The sequence below is a fragment of the Salmo trutta genome, chromosome 7 (assembly GCF_901001165.1).
Source record: "Salmo trutta chromosome 7, fSalTru1.1, whole genome shotgun sequence".
Taxonomy (NCBI): domain Eukaryota; kingdom Metazoa; phylum Chordata; class Actinopteri; order Salmoniformes; family Salmonidae; genus Salmo; species Salmo trutta.
The window spans coordinates 10153572-10173150 of NC_042963.1; the positions used below are offsets into that span (position 1 = coordinate 10153572).

General features: G+C 42.6%; 1 protein-coding gene and 1 long non-coding RNA gene across 6 annotated transcripts in view; one reads left to right on the forward strand and one right to left on the reverse strand.

Annotated features, from left to right (window-relative positions):
- Window positions 1–17409, reverse strand: part of ndrg4 (NDRG family member 4) — a 38337-nt gene extending 20928 nt beyond the window's left edge. The window contains exons 1-5 of one of the 5 annotated variants that reach the window (XM_029757911.1): window positions 17239–17409; window positions 13959–14032; window positions 6404–6494; window positions 5436–5588; window positions 4354–4392 (exon numbers count right to left, since the gene is read on the reverse strand). In XM_029757911.1, the coding sequence (XP_029613771.1) occupies window positions 4354–4392; window positions 5436–5588; window positions 6404–6494; window positions 13959–14032 (357 nt within the window). In that variant the 5' untranslated portion in view covers window positions 17239–17409. The remainder of the gene's footprint in view (window positions 1–4353; window positions 4393–5435; window positions 5589–6403; window positions 6495–13958; window positions 14033–17238) is intronic. The other 4 variants (XM_029757912.1, XM_029757914.1, XM_029757913.1 and 1 more) reach the window with 4 other exon arrangements.
- Window positions 16666–18209, forward strand: LOC115196903 (uncharacterized). The gene is made up of 3 exons (XR_003878929.1): window positions 16666–16844; window positions 17495–17617; window positions 17994–18209. It is a non-coding gene; the product is annotated as an uncharacterized LOC115196903 (long non-coding RNA).
- The last annotated feature ends 1370 nt before the right edge of the window (window positions 18210–19579 follow it).

Here is a 19579-nt window from a genome sequence, read left to right on the forward strand (position 1 = left end):
GGGCTGTCATGTGCCTTTTACTGAGAAGTGGCTTCTGTCTAGCCAATCTACCATAGAGGCCTGATTGGTGAAGTGCTGCAGAGATGGTTGTGTTTCTGGAAGGTTCTCCCATCACCACAGAGGAACTCTGGAGCTCTGTCAGAGTGACCATCAGGTTCTTGGTCACCTCCCTTACCAAGGCCCTTCTCCCCCGCTTGCTCAGTTTGGCCGGGCGGCCAGCTCTAGGAAGAGTCTTGGTGGTTACAAACTTCTTCCATTTAAGAATGATGGAGGCCACTGTGTTCTTGGGGACCTTCAATGCTGCAGAAATGTTTTGGTACCCTTCCCATACCTCGACACAATCCTGTCTCGGAGCTCTACGGACAATTCCTTCGACCTCATGGCTTGGTTTTTGCTCTGACATGCCCTGTCAACTGTGGGACCTTATATAGACAGGTGTGTGCCTTTCCAGATCATGTCCAATCAATTGAAATTACCACAGGTGAACTCCAATCAAGTTGTAGAAACATCTCAAGGATGATCAATGGAAACAGGATGCATCTGAGCTCAATTCCGAGTCTCATAGCAAAGGGTCTGAATACTTACAGTACCAGTCAAAAGTTTGGACACACCTACTCATTCAAGGGTTTTTATTTATTTTGACTATTTTCTACATTGTAGAATAATAGTGAAGACATCAAAATTATGAAATAACACATATGGAATCATGTAGTAACCCAAAAAGTGTTAAACAAATCAAAATATATTTTATATTTGAGATTCTTCAAATTGTCACCCTTTGCCTTGATGACAGCTTTGCACACTCTTGGCATTCTCTCAACCAACTTCATGAGGTAGTCACCTGGAATGCATTTCAATTAACAGGTGTGCCTTGTTAAAAGTTAATTTTAATGCGTTTGAGCCAATCAGTTGTGTTGTCACAAGGTAGGGTTGGTATACAGAAGATAGCCCTATTTGGTAAAAGACCAAGTCTATATTATGGCAACAACAGCTCAAATAAGCAAAGAGAAACGACAGTCCATCATTACTTTAAGACATGAAGGTCAGTCAATTCGGAAAATTTCAAGCACTTTGAAAGATTCTTCAAGTGCAGTCGCAAAAACCAACCAAGCGCTATTATGAAACTGGCTCTCATGAGGACCGCCACAGGAAAGGAAGACCCAGAGTTACAACGTAGAAAAAATTAAAAGTAAAGTAAAACCCTTGAATGAGTACGTGTGTCCAAACTATTGACTGGTACTGTATATGTTTTTGCTGTTTGTTCTTTGTTATAGAGCCAAAAAAGATTGGAGAAGTGGTTTATCCATACATCTCCGTTTTGGATAGATAACTCTTCGTGTTGTTGTTTGTTTAGTGTTTCCCAATTTTCGCAGAAACGGGAAAATTTGATTCTTCAATTACATTGTATCAAGGCACAAGGCGAGACCCAGATGCAGACACAGGAGGCAGATGGTTGGAGTCTTACAATGTTTAATAATCCAAAGGGGTAGGCAAGAGAATAGTCGGGGACAGGCAAAAGGTCAAAACCAGATCAGATTCCAGGAGGTACAGAGTGGCAGAAAAGCTTGTGGTCAAGGCAGGCAGAACTGTCAGGCAGGCGGGTACAAAGTCCAGAATAGGCAGGAGTAAAAACCGGGAGGACTATAAAAAGAGAATAGAAAAGGAGTACGGGGAAAAACACGCTGGTTGACTTGACTAAACATACAAGACGAACTGGCACAGAGAGACAGGAAACACAGAGATAAATACACTGGGGAAAATAAGGAACACCTGGAGGGGGTGGAGACAATCACAGGAACAAGTGAACATGACACATTGAGCTAATTTCTGACCTTCTGTTCCTTCTTTTTCCGTAGTGTATTTCTGTATTGTTTTAGTGATTCACCATAGTGAAGGCGTAGGCTCAGGTTTTCTGGGGCTCTATGTTTTTGGTTGAATAGGCTTCTCAATTTCTTTCTTAGGTTTTTGCATTCTTCATCAAACCATTTGTCATTGTTGTTAATTTTCTTAGGTTGTCTGCTTGAAAAAAAAATACTTGATAGAGAAGCTGAGAGGTCAAATATACTGCTTAGGTTTTCTACTGCCAAGTTTACACCTTCACTATTACAGTCAGTGGTGTAAAGTACTTAAGTAAAAATACTATGAAGTACTACTTAAGTCGTTTTTTGGGATATCTGTGCTTTACTTTACTATATATAGTTTTGTTATATAGTCCATCATGCCATATGGAATCAAAAGCATTATTAAAATCAGCAAAACATACAAATACTTTCACTCTGCTGTTCTGATGAACATGCTGGTTTATTAGTGTGTAATGTGTGTTTATGGTCTGTCCTGATGAACATGCTGGTTTATTAGTGTGTAATGTGTGTTTATGGTCTGTCCTGATGAACATGCTGGTTTATTAGTGTGTAATGTGTGTATATGGTCTGTCCTGATGAACATGCATGCTGGTTTATTAGTGTGTAATGTGTGTATATGGTCTGTCCTGATGAACATGCTGGTTTATTAGTGTGTAATGTGTGTTTATGGTCTGTCCTGATGAACATGCATGCTGGTTTATTAGTGTGTAATGTGTGTTTATGGTCTGTCCTGATGAACATGCTGGTTTATTAGTGTGTAATGTGTGTTTATGGTCTGTCCTGATGAACATGCTGGTTTATTAGTGTGTAATGTGTGTTTATGGTCTGTCCTGATGAACATGCATGCTGGTTTATTAGTGTGTAATGTGTGTTTATGGTCTGTCCTGATGAACATGCTGGTTTATTAGTGTGTAATGTGTGTATATGGTCTGTCCTGATGAACATGCTGGTTTATTAGTGTGTAATGTGTGTATATGGTCTGTCCTGATGAACATGCTGGTTTATTAGTGTGTAATGTGTGTTTATGGTCTGTCCTGATGAACATGCTGGTTTAGTAGTGTGTAATGTGTGTTTATGGTCTGTCCTGATGAACATGCTGGTTTATTAGTGTGTGTAATGTGTGTATATGGTCTGTCCTGATGAACATGTTGGTTTATTAGTGTGTAATGTGTGTATATGGTCTGTCCTGATGAACATGCTGGTTTATTAGTGTGTAATGTGTGTTTATGGTCTGTCCTGATGAACATGCTGGTTTATTAGTGTGTAATGTGTGTTTATGGTCAGTCCTGATGAACATGCTGGTTTATTAGTGTGTAATGTGTGTTTATGGTCTGTCCTGATGAACATGCTGGTTTATTAGTGTGTAATGTGTGTATATGGTCTGTCCTGATGAACATGCTGGTTTATTAGTGTGTGTAATGTGTGTATATGGTCTGTCCTGATGAACATGCTGGTTTAGTAGTGTGTGTATATGGTCTGTTCTGTGTTTGGGTAGAAAGACAATGCGTTTTTTTGCTGAGAGCATTGTGTTGTCTGAGGAAGGTCTGCATTCAGTCATTGAGAATATAGCAGAACAATTCCCTCCCTTCCTCCCATTGTCCCTGTCCTACCTGTCCCCTTTCCTCTCCCACCCCTCTTATCGCTCCTCAAAAGTCATGGAAGGTGATGCATAAACAAATGCTTAGTATGCAGTGAGATTGCTTTTGCTACTTAAAATTCAACACACACACACATGCATGGACACGCACACAAGCGCACACATACACGCTCTCAACACTCACACTTCAAGAGGCCTGTTCATTTGATTTGTGCAAAGCAAATCACAGTTGTTATTTTCATAGCACCAATCGTAAGGGTACACAGTCCCCTCCCGTTTAACTCAACTTAATCAGCACCTGTGTTTGTTAGCTTTTCCATTGTAAAGGACTGTCAGGATCATGAGGTGGTGGTGGGAGAGGGGAGTGAGAGAGAGGAGGTGAGACTGGAGAGGGTGAGAGAAGAGGGGGGTGACACTGGAGGCGTCAGACAGAGGTGAGAAACAAGGTGTCTGGATTATTCTGATCTCATCGTCACGTGGATTCATGTTAAAATTGACAACATCACGGGTACAGAAATCAACTTCTGAGGACTTTAAAACGACTGTGATATTTTTAATCCATAACGGTTAGTAGGTTACTATGGTTACAGCGATGGTTGTAGTATTGAGATTGATGCCCTATTATGTGAGTGATCATCATTGAACAAGAGTGTTCCAGTCTCTCTCACACACAAACACATACGTCCTTTACACTTTATCATTCAGACACAAATCTGTACCACACTGTGTGAGAGGTGCTGTGTGATAGCGAATGATTCCATCAACCATTTGGCCAAACAATCCCTCCTCCTTCTCCTCCCAGTGCGACACCATGGTTACGCAGGTGAGTGGACAGTCATAACGATTATCGGGGACACAGTATATTGAGAATAGAAGAGAATAGACTTGAAGTACCTTCCAGTCTCCAATTGGCATCAGGGTCTCACAGTTCTCCTGCAGACAGATAACAAAAACACAATGTCAACTGACGCCCATTAGGATAGTCCCTCTGCTTCCACTTCTGAGATGCCACAGGGCTGAGCAGGCCGTTAAAGCTGAGGGGATGGATCCACAGAGAGCAACAGAGATAGAGGCTGTGTGGGTCCAAACAGACAGACAGCAGTTAGTGGACAGGGAAGAGAAGGCTCAGGAGAGACAGAATACGTTTTCCCTGCCCTAAAAGAGCCAAACCACAACCCAAACATTCCCCTAAACTTCAGTGCAACATGAAGGACATGCTCTATAGAGGTTATAGTTGAATCAGACCAAGCATTATTAGTGGGTTAAGAAAAATGGTCCCCAAACTCCTTGTGATGCTAAAGGTGCAATCCTGGATAGTGTATTCATATACAGTGGTTTCAGGAAAGACAAAAGGATAGGATTATAGATAAACACACGGACGAGGTGAAAGAGGAAAGATGACAAATGGTTGCATTGTCATCGGCAGTCCATTGATAGAGGGTGATGCCATTCAAGACAGTGTTACAGTGATCAGACACACCTAGAGAGAATGGTTATTTCATGCAGTTGTTTTTAGTGGAGAGACATAGTAGGTTAGTGGTTTCAGTGGGGCGGTCGGACCAGCAGGTGTCACTCTTGTCCTTTGGAGCCCACGTGTGACTGCAGTAGCACAGCATGGTGGGGGAGGGGGAGGGGGGGAGCTGCGACATTGTGCTGGAGGTGTTGGCTGGCTGCATGTTGATCTCCAGGAAAGTTCCAAATCTCTCTATTATCAGATGATCCTGAGCCTGTCTGTGAATTTCTGTCAGTATGAAACCCTGCTAATGCTACGACTACAGCCTGGGTGTAAAGGAACTTTAAAAAATATAGATATTCTCTGTTGTTTGTGGCCCTCCATATTTCTCTGACTCAGGATGTGTTGCAGGTGAGGATTTAAAGGTGCATCCAATAACACAGCCAAAGGAAACGGAGATGTGGTACCCCTGCAGGGCATGGGGAATAGTCCTCCTGCAGGTGAGTTCTAGGTTTGTAATTACCGGGATGCACCCGCTGGTCCGATTGCGGGTCTGGTGGAGCCAGTGCCGCGCGATCACATGCCACCGTTGTGGGGGGCGGCTTGAGGAAGAGGGGGCGGTGAGTGGCGCAGGGCTTGCGCAGGGGAGTGCGTTCACACACCGCCCTTGGTCTCTCTGCATCATAAACACAAACACAGGTGTGTTACAGTGGCTGGTCAGTCCATCTCGGGGGTCCAGGCAGGGAGAGGCCTGGAGGGGAGGAAGACTAACAGACCTGGGAGGACATGACCCACGTAGAGGAGGACAACAGAGGATAGGCTAAGGTAACAGCTATCTGGATAAGCTGCTGTAATGATATCCTCCTGTTAAATCTTCAACAACATAGACTTCTAAAGGACACAATGTAATCTGGGTCACACATCCACCCCCGTTAATGTTTTACTTGAATATGTATTTCCCTTGGGACTAATTACTAGCTAGCAGGTAATAATCATCAATAACTTTGAATTTATTATTTGGCCTCCAATGCCTTGGCATCGTCTTAGTAATCAGTTTTTCCACTCTGTCAATCATTGTCAAGAGAGTCAGGGAAGTGTATAAATTACAGTGACATATCCTCTTAGACCTTTGGCATTTCAATCAATGTGATTTTCTTTCCTCTACCGATGCCACCTCTCTTGTCCCCCTCATATACAGTCCCAGCAATCAAGAGTTCCTTACAGCTTCTGCTAAGACAAGCATACTGCTGTAATCAGTGGATTTGGTTAGACCTTGCATCCTCTCAATTATATAGTCTTGTCCCGCCCCCACTCCTTCTTTCACACTCCTAAATTGAAATGCAGTGTATGATTCATCCCTCCTACACATGTAAACACATTTTGTTTCCAAAGAAAGACACAAAAATACACTATTATATCACACACTCTGCACATAAACAAATAAATATTTGAACACACACACATACGCAGTTATATAAAGTAAATGCTTACCATCTCAGTATCTTGTCCTCTCTGCTCCGGTAGTAGGGGTTTCTCCTCAGTAAATTGCTGCTCCTTCATCCCAGCCATCCTGGAGAGCAACCTGCAATCACCATAGCAACGCACACTTTGTTACTTTAAAATCTGAAATTCATCCAATTCAAACCATTGCCGTAGCAAAACCGCATTATCATGTTTTTCTCCCCCCAGTAAATATCTACAGTATATCAAGCTTTTGGCTGGGTGGCAAGGTCTTCAGGAGGTTTGGTTGCTGTGGCTGGGCAAGTCCATTTTCCCTATATAATTGCTACACCAGCCCCCATAGTCCCTTTTTGTTGGGCATGTAAAGAAGTCCAGGGATGCTCAGTATCTGAATAGAGAATACATGTCCAGGGTTGTTTCTGGATCAAAAAGTGTCTCGCAGGGTCGGCCTGTCGGCCTGTCTGAATTTTAGAGAACATTTTAGAGGCCCCAATCTTGGCGCTATAGAGACATATTCCTGCAATTCTACAAATTTGTCCATGGAGCTGAGATACATTGATGCAGTTTTAAAGCAAATTTACTGCGATTCTATGCACTTTGCCATGGCAAACGCTGTGTTATTTTGCTCAAACGTGATAATATAATGTGGACTGATTTATACATCGCTTGGACTTAGGAGACCAGAAAAAATGCTAAAGGCAGACGCCCAAAGATTTCAATGGTTGTGGAAAGTTTGTGGAAAGTTGTGGTATTGGCCTATTGGAAAACATATTGAACAGTAGTAGCCAATTCTCTTTGGGTCTCCAGTGGTAATCAGCTCATGGACTGGGTCATAGACTGAATAAAGCAGGTCTGAGGACCCAGACAGACAGACAGACAGACAGACAGTGAGCTTTCCCATTAGGATATAACAAAACTCCTGCAGTGTAGCCAGATCAGTGGACACAGAGGGGCTATATCAATTTAGATTGATATGTCTATACAAGGGCACTGCTAAGCCCACAGAGCAGAGCTGACCCAGGCTGGCGCCACTCGACTAACACATTGGATCACTGAGGATATCAAACGCTCACACGTACGTGCACGCGCACACACACACACCCAGCCAATTTACAGTGCCTGTAGAATGTCTACACCCCCCCTTGGATTTCATCACATTATATTGTTACAAAGTGGGATTAAAATAGATTTCATTGTCATTTTTTGGTCAACGGGAAGATTACTGAAAAACAAAACACTAATATACCATGATTAGATAAGTCTTACAAGTATAAGTATTAGATAAGTATCGGGCGGCAGGTAGCCTAGTGGTCGGGAGCGTTGGTCGCTGGTTTGACTCCACAAGTCGTCAAGTTGGAAAAATCTGCCGTTCTGCCCTTGAGCAAAGCAGTTAACCCCCAACAACTGTTCCCCAGGCGCCAATGACGTCGAATAAGGCAGCCCCCCCCCCCACCTATTTAATGCAGAAGATACATTTCATTGAATGCATTCAGTTGTGCAACTGACTAGGTTTTCCCTATTCACCCCCCCCCCCTTAGTCAATACATGTTAGAAACACCTTAGCCAGAAATCACAGCTGTGAGTCTTCTTGGTTAAGTCTCATAAGATCTTTGCACACCTGCATTGTGCAATATTTGACCATTATTCTTTTCAAAATTCTCCAAACTCTGTCAAGGTGTTGGGGATCATGGCTAGACAGCCATTTTCAAGTCTTGTCATAGATTTTCAAGCAGATTTAAGTCAAAATTGTAACTAGGCCACTCAGGAACATTCACTGTCTTCTTGATAAGCAACACCTATGTAGATCTGGCCTTGTGTTTTAGGTTATTGTCCTGCTGAAAGGTGAATTCCTCTCCCAGTGTCTGGTGTACAGCAGACTGAAGCAGGTTTTGCCTGTGATTGGCTCCATCCCATTTCTTTTCATACTAAAAACTCCCCAGTCTTTGCAGATGTCCAGCATACCCATACCATGCTTCAGCCACCACCATACCTGAACACAAGGAGGTAGTTACTTAGTGATGTGTTTTGTTGGATATGCCCCAAACATAAGGCTGCATTTAGGCCAAAACGTGTATTAATTTACAGTGTTTTATTGGAGTATTACTTTAGTGCCTTGTTGCATGTTTTAGAATATTTTTTATTCTGCGTTTTTTCATTCTTCTTTTCACTGTCATTATTGTGGAGTCCCTACAATGTTAATCCATCCTAGGTTTCTTCCATCATAGCCATTGATGGAAGCAGTTTTAAAATCACCCATGGTGACTTCCCTAAGCAGTTTCCTTCCACTCCTGCAGCTCAGTTCAGAAGGACGACCGCATCTTTGATATGTCTGGGGGGTTTAATACATCATCCACAGCATCATTATTAACTCAACCATCCTTAAAGAGATATTCAATGTCTGATTTGTAAATATATTTCAATCCCCACTTTGTAAAGCAACAAAACGTGACAAAGGTTCGAGGTGGTGTAGACGTTCAATAGGCATGCACACACAGGCACATTAACTCACTCATTGTCAAGAAAAACAAATGCAACAAAATAAAAGAAATGTAAAAAAAATAAAGATGATCAAAACGTAATGGTAAAGTAGCTGCAATGGGAGGCTGTCAGCCCAATAAGCATGTATGGTGAAATGTGGAAACCAACTATTCCCTGCTGGATCAAGTACTTTACTGACAGACTTAGTTAGCATCAAAACACTGTTTGCTGTTTGAGTCTTCCTACCAAATTGAGTCATGCATGGTGATAAAATGGCCTCATAATGATTTAGAAACCCCAACTTCACACAGTGACAGGTTGTTTAATGGCTGGGATGCAGTAACAGCAACAGCTAGTCAATACACTCTCTCTCTCTCTTGTCAGCGGATGTTTCCAGACCTTTAGACAAAACCCAGATGCAGACACTCCAAAACAAAAGTCCATGTAAGTCATTTGCGACACTGGAAAACCAAACCCTCTCCTCCTATTTGCGACAACACTGTTGTTGTTCTCTGTCTGATAGTGACCTTTGCATGACATTATAATGGGCCCATGACCAACTTTAATTAGGAACTAACCAGGACAACCAGCCTCATTACTCTGCCTGCTTAATCTCTCTCTCTCTCTCTCTCGCTCTCCTTATATAAGATGGCTTGCTGTGAAATCAATTACCATTACAGTCTATATTCGTCCCAGTTGAAGCCGTTTCAAACCCACTGATTCAGGTTTAAATGACTCAATACTTTTGTATGCTAGCTGCTTTATTCAATATTCCCTAAATCCACAAATACGGTTTTATATTCTCTCTGAGGAATTATTCCTCATACTAATTAAATGAAATGAGGGGGACTTGATCATTTACCCTAAAATGAGGCTGATCGGGAACATCAACTTCACTTTTGGGTGGTGCTGGTGGTGTGTGTGTATGTGTGCCCATTGTGCATCCATGGTCTATGGAGTCAAGTAGTCAAGTGCTACTTTAAAGTCTCCTTTCATCCAGTGTCTTTTCATCATCTGCTCTCTGTTAGTAAAAAGAAGATGTGAGGTTTCTCTTACCAAGTTCAGGTTTGTTTTTCTCCATGAGAGTCAAGAGAAGACCGTCCTTTTATTTGGTCAAGGATGGTCAAACAAATCTGTCCTCGTTTTCATCCCTCTCTCCCTCCTGTTCTTTTACAGTTCTACACAGATTTTGTAGCCATGACAACCTCCTGCAGGGCTGTCGACTCGCCTTGGTTCTAACAGGATCTGGCTTACCTTCTCTGTTCCTTTTAACATATTCTCATTACCACCAGCTGCCCCCCTCTCGCATCTCTTTACCCACACTAACGACCTCTGTCTGGCTGGCCGTCCTCCATCCTCCATATCACTCTCCTTTCCTCTCATGTAGCTCATAGGGTTGTGAGCTGGAAGGGTTGACTTTGTACTGTGGAGAGACTAGTTCTCTCTCACAGTCCCCAATTACAGTTGCAGGGGCCTTATGTGTGACTCATATCGGTGATAGAGAGTGGGCCTGAGGAACAGCATTCTGCTGGACAAGAAATCGATGGGATGTGCATGTAGGGGGAAGCATCTGACCAGATGCACGATTCAGAATCAATTCCCGGAAACTGGGCCAGGTTCGGCTCTCTGTCATGTGTGCACAGTGTGTGTGCGCGTTTGGATGTGTAATGGTTGTGTTTGGGTAGTGTCAGGATTTGAACTCTTACTGACGAGTTTTTGAACAGTTTGTTTTACCCATAAATTCAGTAAAGCTGACCCACCAGTGACCCCTGGAAAAACAACGTCCAGAAAGGCCCTGTTACTTGATTGATGTTTTGTTAAGCCTCTTCTCTGTCAGTAACATAATTAACTCTGGTACGGCGTATTAATTAGCCATATGGACGATAACATTAGAGAGGATTAAAGGAAAACTCTTCCAAAACAGAATATGGCCTTTTGCTCTCCTCAGCACACTGGAACCTAACAACTCAAGAAATGAAATCAATTATACACACTAATGATGATTAAGTGCAAACAAGAACACTGGTCAAAAGTAATGCACTATATAGAAAACAGGGTACCATTTTAGATGCAACCAGTGTCACCTCTCTCACAGTAATCCTGCTGTCATCACAGACTTCCTCTCTCTTCTCTTAATGATCTGCTTTCAAACAAAACAACTCAAAACCCTTCTTGGGGATCTTCTAGTCTACTCAGACCAGACCCGCATCTGTTACTACCAATCCATCGTCTGTATCCGTCATCCTCTCTGCTCCTGCTTGGTTTCTCTGTGCTACTCCAAGTGTTGTTTATGAGCAAAGTGGACATATTCCTACAGGACTCGCCTCCCACACAAGCCCAGAGAATGATGCTAACAGAGACTGACAACGTGACCAGAGATTCACTTCAACAGGTCAATCTTGAAGTGGCATCATCTCACTGGCAGCACACACACACACCGAGCAATCAAAATAATGTTAGAGATCTAGCTTTTTTTCACTATTTGAAGTGACACATTCCATTTTTAATATAGTGGTGTATGTCTGAAGGCCTTAGATGAAAATGCACTGGGAGGAGCAAGATATCAAACATGGATTAAAAATTGATAGCCAGATATCAACTTGCGGCTGCTATGGCTGGTGCCCCTGGCATTTAGCCTTTTATACTTACAGGCTCATGAACTGCCTTGCAGGCCAGCCATGTGGCTATCCCAAATGGCACCCTACTCCCTATGTAGTGCACTATTCCCTATGTAGTACACTGTTCCCTATGTAGTGCACTGTTCCCTATGTAGTGCACTGTTCCCTATGTAGTGCACTGTTCCCTATGTAGTGCACTGTTCCCTATGTAGTGCACTGTTCCCTATGTAGTGCACTGTTCCCTATGTAGTGCACTCCATAGGGAACAGGGTGCCATTTGGGACGCAGCCTATCCCTATCTTTGTGTCTATGCTGCTCTCAGCTCTGGCGTCAGAGATGGCCTGATAGGCCGTGTCCCCTGATGAATCCACAGGGCTGTGTTTCCAGCCTGCCTAACCCTGCCTCCTGTCACTATAGGTACCCAGGGCTTTGGGACAGAGCCAGTCGGCCAGAAGGACATGGAATGTGGATCTCAATGGGACCTGTACACAACAGAGAGGGGAGAGGCAGGGGTTCTTAAAACCTTCCTGAACAAACACCACTGTCTCATAAGACCACATTTTCGATTGCAGCGTTCATTCTTGTATATCAAAAGATGGATCTCTTAATGATTTTATTATGAAATGTAACACTGTAAATGATCTGCCTTTTCTTAGTCATCCAAACCCTCTCCTTCCACCGGACTCAGTTTTGTTAAAGCTTACAGATTGGTGGGTACTTAAACTGGTCAGAAAATGCTGTTTTCAAATCAAATCAAACCAAATGTTATTTGTCACATGCGCTGAATACAACAAGTGTAGACCTTACAGTGAAATGCTTACTTACAAGCCCTTAACCAACAATGCAGTTTTAAGAAAATACCCCCCCCCAAAAAGTAAGACATAAGAATAACAAATAATTAAAGAGCAGCAGGAAATAACAATAGCGGGACTATATACAGGGTGTACCGGTGTCGAGGTAACTGAGGTAATATGTACATGTAGGTAGAGTTATTAAAGTGACTATGCATAGATAATAACAGAGAGTAGCATCAGCGTAAAGGGGGGTGGGGGGGGGCAATACAAATAGTCTGCATAGCCATTTGATTAGCTGTTCAGGAGTCTTATGGCTTGGGGGTAGAATCTATTTAGGAGCCTCTTGGACCTAGACTTGGTGCTCCGGTACCGCTTGCCGTGTGATGGCGGAGAGAACAGTCTGTGACTAGGGTGGCTGGAGTCTTTGACATGATATGCTGTCTAACATGCCCCTCATCGGCTATTTCTGACGTCAGCCAACAGCCTTGTCCAGTGAAGCCACACTCAATATCCAATATGTCAACGGGCTACATGATCCGCTTCACTGAATCCCCCACTGTCTATCTACTCTAACCCAAACATCCACAACATCTAGGCCTATAGCATCCAGTCTCTTTATTGCCCCCCACCCCCCCCCCAAAAAAACAACTTGTTTGATTGGGCTGGAAAATGTGTACTTGAGATACTGAAAACTAAAAGAAGTAAGTACTGTATGCTGGTTTCTCACTGGGCAAAAACGGGTTGAATCAATGTTGTTTGTCATTTTAAAAAAAAACATTGAATCAACATGGAAAACTAATTGGATTTAATAAAAGTCATCAACACATTTCTTATTTTTTTTAACCCAACTTTTAACATAAAACCAATTACATGGTGACATGTTTGGTTGATTTCACGTTATTTGACAACTCAACCAAATGTAAATCAAAACTAGACGTTGAAATGACGTCTGTGCCCAGTGGGTAGTCAGGAAACAAACCTAAAAGTAAAAAAAAAAAAAAAATAAGCAACAGGTTTCAAACACTTGAAAACTAGCTATACCTTACTTCAAAAGCCTATCAAGCGTATGCTAATACTGAGTTTGAGACTATACCTACACACCCCAAAGCAAGGACATGATTAACATGCAAGATGTGTGGCACATGCAGTTCTGTCCAGACTGAACACAACAACAGCTACGGCTGGGGTTCGAAGCTGATGGATGGTAATGTAACACACACATAGAGAATGTGTGCTGTGATGCTTGGCTAAAGCTCGTTCTGAGCATCATTACCAGGGCCTTAATGGGGTGAAGGTGAGATACGAGTCATCAAATGATCGCCCAAATTGCATCAGTCCTGGTCCAGTGCTCTGCTGCGATTGGTCCATGGCTCATGAGTCTCGTTCAACTTTGCCATAAAAGTGCTTGATGACTCACAAGTAATAGTCCAACACTGAGCCACGATTGGCCACAGAGTCATGAGTTGTGGTCCAATGCTCTGCAGGGATTGGCCATTAAATTGTAGTCCAGGACACTAAGTTACGTTCCACTGGTCCACAAGCTAGGCCTCGGTGTGAAACACTGCGGCCATCAGCTCATGACTTTAGGAAGGACGGACAGTGGTGAATGAAAAGAGTGATGAATGAGATGCCAAAAACATAAGTTAAGGAAGCTATATACAGTATATGAAGTCCATTCCAGAAGGCACTACGTACATGGTCTGCAGCAGGCTCTGCGGCACCGTGCAGTTAGCCTTTGAAGGGAAGTTCCAAAACAATCCGGGCCCCATCTATTAGTACAAAATAAAATCATCCGTTGGAGATTGAAAGAGTGAGGGAAAAAAGTGAACAGCAAAGTTCAAGCCATATCGTCATGACTCATAGGTCGATTTTTTTACAGTGGTAGGAACAAAGCAATTTTATCTGCCTCAGCCTAGCTGATAGAGGAACAAACGCACAGGGTATTTTTAAGCAATAAGGCCCGGGGGGGGGGGGGTATAACACGGCTAAGGAATGTTCTTAGGCACGCCTGGAAACAGCCCTTAGTCATATTATATTGGTCATATACCACAAACCCCCGAGGTGCCTTATTGCTATTATAAACGGGTTACTAACGTAATTAGAGCAGGAAAAATAAGTGTTTTGTCATACCCATGGTATAGGGTCTGATATACCACGGCTTTCAGCCAATCAGCATTCAGGGCTCGAACCACCCAGTTTATAATGCTCTTTGTAGTTCTATTAATATCCAAGAGCAGCAGAGAAACAGACCTGGTCCCATAGGATACAGTGGGCTTTGTTGAGCTTGCATATGCCGAAGGAGAAAAAGCTAACCTGATAACGTCCTTTTTACACTGTATAGGGTGATAATAAATCATAATAGACAGTGTGGATTAAATAACAGGGACATTGTGTCTACTGACCATTTGTCAAAGCTTTTGATCCTAGAACAAATTAATGTATTAGAATTCTGCACCAGGCTTATATAAGACAATGAATTGGGGCTGCACCCATATTATTTCATATTATCTTGTCGACAGAAACTGTACAAATGAACAGGACATATTTCTCACAAGGTGAAAGTGATACATATCAGCATTTACTTTCACCACAGCCCAGGAGCCTGCCATCGTTTTGCTGACAGGTGGTGAAGATCACTCCCACCATGTCAGGCCTGACATTCAGCCTCAGATCTCAAAGGGTTTGCCTACAGGTTCCAGTGTGCAACCACTATTCAATGAGGCAGGAGGCTGTGCACACAGCATGTAAACGAACATCCACATACACAAAGAGCTCAAAAGAAATGTAGGCCTAACAGATATCCAATTACAGTTCCTTCCGAAAGTATTCATACCCCTTGACTTATTCCACATTTAGTTGTGTTGCCTGAATTCAAAATGGATTAAATAGATTATTTTTCTCACCCATCTACACATAATACCCAATAATGAAATGTTTTCAAATGTATTGAAAATTAGTTCAGAAATAACACATTTACATAAGTATTCACACCCCTGAGTCAATACTTTGTAGAAGCACATTTGGCAGTGATTACAGCTGTGAGACTTTCTGGGTAAGTCTCTAAGAACTTTCCACATCTGGATTGTGCAACATTTGCCTATTATATATTTAAAAAAAATCTTCAAGCTCTATTTTTCTAGACAACTATTTTAGATTTTTACATAGATTTTCAAGTAGATTTAAGTCAAAACTGTAACTCTGCCACTCAGGAACATTCACAGTCTTCTTGGTAAGCAACTCCAGTGTAGATTTGGCCTTGTGTTTTAGGTTATTGTCCTGCTGAAAGGTGGATTTATCTCCCGGTGTATGCTGGAAAGCAGATTGAACCAGGTTTTCCTCTAGGATTTTAGCTGTGCTTAGCTCCATTCCATTTCTTTTTTATCCTGAAACACTAACAAGTACTTAATGATTACAAGCATACACATAACATGATGCAGCCACCACTATGCTTGACAAAATGGAAAGTGGTACTCAGTAAATGTATTGGATTTGCGCCAAACATAACACTTTGTATTCAGGAAAAAAAGTAATTGCTTTGCCACATTTTCTGCAGTATTACTTGTTGCAAACAGGATGCATGTTTTTGAATATTTTTATTCTATACAGGCTTCCTTCTTATCACTCTGTCAATTAGGTTAGTATTGTGGAGTAACTGTGGATCCACCTCAGTTTTCTCCTGTCACAGCCATTAAACTCTAACTGTTTTAAAGTCACCATTGGCCTCATGGTGAAATCCATAAGTTGTTTCCTTCCTCTCCAGCAACTGAGTTAGGAAGGACGCCTGTATCTTTGTAGGGACTGGGTGTATTGATACACCATCATTCAATGTCTGTTTTTTTACCCATCTACCAATAGGTGCCCTTTCTTTGCAAGGCATTGGAAAACCTCTCTGGTCTTTGTGGTTGAATCTGTGTTTGAAATTCTCTGCTCGACTGAGGGACCTTACAGATAATTGTATGTGTGGGGTACAGAGATGAGGCAGTCATTCCAAAGTCATGTTAAATACTATTATTGCATAGGACTTAGTCCATACAACTTGTTATGTGACTTGTTAAGCACATTTTTACTCCTGAACTTATTTAGGTTTGCCATAACTAAGGGGTTGAATACTTATTGGCTCAAGACATTTCAGCTATTCATTTATGAATTCGTAACAAATTCTTCAAACATAATTCCATTTTGACACTATGAGGTATTGTATGTAGGCCGGTGACAGAAACATCTAAATGTAATCCATTTTAATTTCAGATTGTAAGAGAACAAAATGTGGGAAAAGTCAACGGGCATGTGAACACTTTCTGAAGGCACTGGAAATGAACTCTTCATTGAGACTGTAAAACTTGGAACACAGTCTATTTGGACCAGAATAGAAGCTTTACCGTCTCTATCCATCTCTAACTCTACCCCTTCCACATGCAATGGCCTCAGATATGAAGTGCAGTGTGTTAGTGATTAGTGTGGCTGCTGGTTGTTGGAGGGGAGGGTACGCAAACCTTTTTCTACAGCTGATACACAACTAAACACAACAATGCAAAGCAGTTCGCTATTCTCTTTAACTGGAAAGCAGAAGGCCTGCTCCTGGTAAGGAAGTTAGACTGTATATTCTCTATATTACTTACTAATACGCAGGTTGCCCAGGGTTGTCTCAGGCAGTACTGATCTGTATGACGCACTCCTGTTTCTAGGGTTAATAAATTCAACCTGACGACCTCGTACTCACGCCAATGCAGAGGCTGGCACTGGGGCACAGTCAGAGCCTCACTTATACAGCTAGGAGACAGTAGAGGATCTGAGGGGGCTAATGTCCCTTTACAGTATGTGCTATCAATTCCCTCTTCCATGATCGATGTACCTTAACTCTTTATAGTGCATAAGAAGGTTAAGTCAAGCTTTGCAAAAATGAGTTTTGTCATTCTATCTCATGTAGGTATCATCATCAGATCCAAACTGAACATACAGACACATGAGGACTTACCTCTTGTGGTGGTTTGAGCTTCAACAGCTGCTATTGTTGCGTATTTTGTAGTGCGTCTGTTTTTCTCTCTCTTTCCCTTAGTCTGTTCCAGTCTGTGTGTATGAGCGTGCTACAGAAAGAGGCAGTGTATTCTATGGGGTCTCTGCTCTCCAGATCTCTCTCCCTCTCATCCACCCTCCCTCTTTCTCTCCCGCTCGCTCCCTCCCTCCCATCTCGTGCTCCCTTCTCCCTTCCTTCTCGCCTTGGCAATAAACAGAGAGCACGTGTCATCCCCAATGATGCAGCATGAGAGCGCCGCCACACTAGAAGATCAGAGGCGAGGGAGGAGAGAAGGGGAGAGAGGATGAAATGAAAGAGGGAAGACAGAACGTGATGGGAGGTAAATGAAACGGAAGGTATGGATAGAATCATATGGTCATAAAAGTGAGATTTAGAGTTTGGTAAAGGAGAGAAACTGATCGTTTTGGGGTAATAACTATTGCTGTTGAAAACAGAAGAGTGAAGGTTCCACTGCACCAATGAGTTCACAATCATGAGCTTCAGAAGTCTATTTTCTGCAACACCCACACAATGGCACATTCCACCAAAACACAAAAAACAGTACTTATGGATTTATTATTTCATTTAGCACATTTTAACTGTAGACAGCCTCTCTCAAGCCCCCCCACACACACAGGAATAAATCAATACAATGGGTTTGTTAAAGGGATCTGCTGGTTTACTTTTATTTTGAACATCTTTTTTTCATCATGCAGGCAATATTGGATCTGTGTTTGTTTGCTGGATCTGCAACAAGTGACCTACTTTAGAACAACACCGATTCACTGACGAGACACAGTAATATCAGACCAGATGGACGGATTGCCAAAATGGAGAGCCTCTTCTACGCTGAACAAAAATAAAAACACAACATGTAAAGTGTTGGTCCCATGTTTCATGAGCTGAAATAAAAGACCCAGAAATGTTCCATATGAACAAAAAGCTTATTTTTCTCACATTTTGTGCACATTTTTTTTTTTACATCCCTGTTAGTGAGCATTTCTCCTTCGCCAAGATAATCCATCCACCTGACAGGTGTGGCATATCAATAAGCTGATTAAACAGCATGATCATTACACAGGTGCACCTGTGCTGGAGACAATAAAAGGCCACTCTAAGTTTGGTGACACAACACAATGCCACACATGTATCAAGCGTGCAGTTGGCATGCTGACTGCAAAAATGTCCACCTGAGCAGTTGCCAGATAATTGAATGCTCATTTCTCTACCATAAGCCTCCTCCAATGTAATTTTATAGAATTTGGCAGTATGTCAAACCAGGCCTCACAACCACAGACCATGTGTATTTCTGGATGCTGAAAATGTCCTAGTTCTTCCATGGCCTGCATACTCACCAGACATGTCACCCATTGAGCACATTTGGGATGCTCTGGATCGACGCGTACGACAGCCTCTTCCAGTTCCCGCCAATATCCAGCAACTTCTCACAGCCATTGAAGAGGAGTGGGACACCATTCCACAGGCCACAATCAACAACCTGATCAACTCTATGCGAAGGAGATGTGTTGCGCTGCAGGAGGCAAATGGTGGTTACACCAGATACTGACTGGTTTTCTGATCCACGCCCTACCTTTCTTTCCCAGGTATCTGTGACCAACAGATGCATATCTGTATTCCCAGTCATGTGAACTCTATAGATTAGAGCCTGATGAATAAAATTTCAATTGACTGATTTCCTTACATGATCTGTAACTCAAATAGTTACTTGTTGCATTTATATTTTTTGTTCAGTGAGGCAGGGTGAGTCACAGTTCTAAACGCTGTCATTTTTGGTCTGGACAAAATGCTCAGTGTTCATCAGACACAGATTAGTGTATGCAGTGTTCACAAACAGGGAGCTATTGGCCCTAATTTGTCTGTGCAGTGATACTGCTGATGGTCCAGCACAGTAAGCAGGTCAGAGACCTTATTAGGATGTAGATAGGATAGTATGCTGGAGTGGAGAACAGGACAGCCGTTAGCCAATAGGGCGTGGCCAGCAGAGAGACTGAAGGGAAACCTGGCACACAGAGGGACTGTGTCTGAAATGGCACCCTATCCCCTATGTAGTGCTCAGTGCTCTGGTCAAAATAAGTGCACTACATAGGGAATAAGATCAGGGGTGCCATTTGAGAAGCATCTTGGAGTGAAGAATAGCCGTTGACCAACAGGGCATGGCCATGCTGAGAGGCTGAAGGGACACCAGAGACCTGGCACAGTGAGGGACTCTACCCTCAGAGGAGAAATGTTAAAGAGCACTTGGTCCAGTATGTGGGATGGTGTTTGTGCCAGCTTGCTTAAC